The 2,769-nt window shown below is 35.9% G+C and overlaps 1 protein-coding gene across 1 annotated transcript in view; it reads left to right on the top strand.

Annotated features, from left to right (window-relative positions):
• The window catches only part of KIZ (kizuna centrosomal protein), a 103,491-nt gene that overhangs the window by 89,359 nt on the left and 11,363 nt on the right, over nt 1-2,769 (top strand). The window contains exon 5 of the mRNA XM_008581568.1: nt 990-1,086. Coding sequence (XP_008579790.1) covers nt 990-1,086 — 97 coding nt within the window. The remainder of the gene's footprint in view (nt 1-989; nt 1,087-2,769) is intronic.

Genomic DNA, 2,769 nt, shown 5'->3' with positions numbered 1-2,769 from the left:
GGAGCCCATCCCCAAATCTAACTGTTGAAGAAGCAGTCCATGTTTCATTTACTTTCTGAGCCAGATGTTTTAGGTCTCTGTCTCTGGACCTGTTGCTAAGGAAAGCCACTTAAACCTTGAGCCTTAGTTTTCATGTCTGAAAAGACTTTGTCCTGTTAAGCAGGTGGAAACCCTCTTTGGGCTGAATGTGGGCACATTGTTAAAAAAATCACTTTGCTGCAGAGGTTAATGCAGGCAAGTAGGTTATAGGTTAAAAACTCAACAAATGCCTTATGCAAAGATGCCCATGCACTCTCTATATGTGATCTCTGGTGACTGCCAATTAAGAACCAGAACTGTAGCAGAAACATCCAAGGCTGATGATGCCCAGGCAGAGATCAGGGATTCTCCTGCAAGCTGGGAACATCATGGGAACTGTCCAGTTCCCCCAGCTCCTGGGAAGGAGGCATATCGTACATCTTCCTCCTCTACCTTTTCAAGCTGGTTAAAGAGTGGCCTTGATAGCTTTCAGTGGATATTCATTCTTCTCTGTGGGATGGAAAATAGTAAGGGTGTATGGGGTGGGTAACTGTCATCTGGGGGTGTTCATTATTTCTGAGACATGGTTCTCAGCACGTCTTTTCTTGGTGATCCTTCGCTGTCCGTGTGTCATAACAATGTGAATTAGCCAGTGCTTTGTGCCATTGTAGAGACCATGTGCTTACACATGCATCTAGATCATTTAAAATAGAGCTCTTTGGATGATTTTATTTTTTACTTTTTGTAGGTTCCGTTTAAATATCACAGGAAAACTCCCTACTTCCTTTCAGTATTTTACCAGCATTTCATTCCTTACTTCAGAAGCTTTCTTGCTTTCTGTGGCTTGAATGGCATCTTCCTCTGTTGGGGTTTGTTTTACCAAAGTTAAGATGAGGCTACTTCGTCATTGATTTCATATTGTTACTGCATGATGGCTAATGCCCACTCTCCATGTTTGTGCTTTATCATAGGTTTGAATATTGGCAGCAGTGCATTCAAGACAAAGACAACTAACAAAATCGCTCTGGAAGCTAGTTTTTCATCTAGCAAAGGAACTCCTTTGTCAAGGTAAAGTCCTGAAAGCCTTTCTGAATAGCAGCAACAAGATGAGAAATGTCACTACGTAATGAATTAAAACTGGCTGCATATTATTTTGTTGTGTGACTTGATGGAAGGTTATGGTTTGGGTTTTTGTTTATCTAAAATAACAGTTGAAACTTTAGTCTACCTTTGAAAATATTTGCACCAGAGCCAAGTATTGTTTTGCAGCTGTTGTTTCCTTGGTTTAAGACTCAATTGACACATCAGTGAACCACAAATTAGCGTCTACAGCTGCTCGCAGTAGGACTGCTTAGAGACCACACAATGGATGTTGTCAGAAAAAGGGCAAGAGAAAACATCAGGCCTTAAAAGAAATAAAGTGGCATGTTTCTTCTTTCTAAGACAGCTGATATATAAACTAGCAATTGCTGGATATTCATTTTGTATTCCTCTTTTTTACCAGTTATCTTTCCTGATACTTCCTTGCTTATTTTCTGTAAAGAACAAAATTTATCTTTTTACATTTGCTAAACTGTAGTACTTCTTGTGAGTTTTTTGAGCAATGATGAGTTGTGTGTTGAATTTGTCATCAATATAAAATCCTAACATGCAGTGGCTTTAAGTCACATAGAAAGAATTTCTAGATGAAAATATAGTCATCTGCTGAAATACCTACCCTTTTGCTTTGGGCTAAATTTTGTTTAAAATGGTATAGCAAGTTTCCTCATGTAGTAACATTGCTCATTAAGAAGGTGTTCTTTAGATGACTGCATTACATTTGAATAAACTACTTATCCCTGATGAAATTTTAAAACACAAACTTAATGTTTTTAATGTTACATATAATGTCCCATAGATAAAATGATTTGATCTAGGAATGTAGTAATTTAAAATGAATACAATTGTTTTCATTTATATTTTGTGAAAACGTGACAGTATTTTTAGGACCCAGAATATGTTAAAATGAAATTTATTTTCTAAAATTCTTGCTTTTAGAAACTTTATAAATTCAGCTTTAGGGAAATACTCAGTTAGAAATTATCATCTTTAATACCCGGGTTTTCATCCATGTTTTTGAAAGAAGTGGGAGATAAGGGGGACAAGAAGAGTGTTAACTTATTATATTTTTATGATTATTCTATAAATCCAAGTTCTAGGTCTTCTGCAAAATATTTTAAAAGACAATAAATTCTATAGATAGTTTTCAGGGTTTGTTGTTACTATTTGGCTTAATTAACAATATGTCTCTTTAGTTTGTAAAGATTGTTAGAAGTGTTTGTCTCCATTATATTTTAGAGGTATAAAAAAAACAATTCTTAAAACTTTTCTTTATATGTATTCTTTGGGCAATTTTTAAGATACATTCAGAAAACAATTGGATTTTGTAGAACATTTTCTCAGCCTGATAATTTCACATCTTGTCTATATTTAAGAAAGCTAAAATTAAACTTTTTCCCCTTCAAATTGAGGTAGGGGCCTTTTTTACTCCTGTTGTTTTGTTTCTGCATGAAATTAATTTCTTAATAAATTACAAGTAATCTCATCACCCCCCTTAAGAAAAAAACACACACAAGTAAGTCTTCAAGGAACCCTTGGTCCTAGACACTTGATAATCAGCCTTGAAAAGGTCGGGGTGTCGAGTGCGTGGGTTTAGCAAGCTGTCTGTCACGGTGTGTTTTTTGTGCTGGGTGTGGTGGTGTTAATACGCCA

Source organism: Galeopterus variegatus, unplaced genomic scaffold, assembly GCF_000696425.1.
Source record: "Galeopterus variegatus unplaced genomic scaffold, G_variegatus-3.0.2 Scaffold2395, whole genome shotgun sequence".
Classification (NCBI taxonomy): Eukaryota; Metazoa; Chordata; class Mammalia; order Dermoptera; family Cynocephalidae; genus Galeopterus; species Galeopterus variegatus.
The sequence above is the reverse complement of the archived record's forward strand: the minus strand, read 5'-3'. Positions and strand labels throughout refer to the sequence as shown.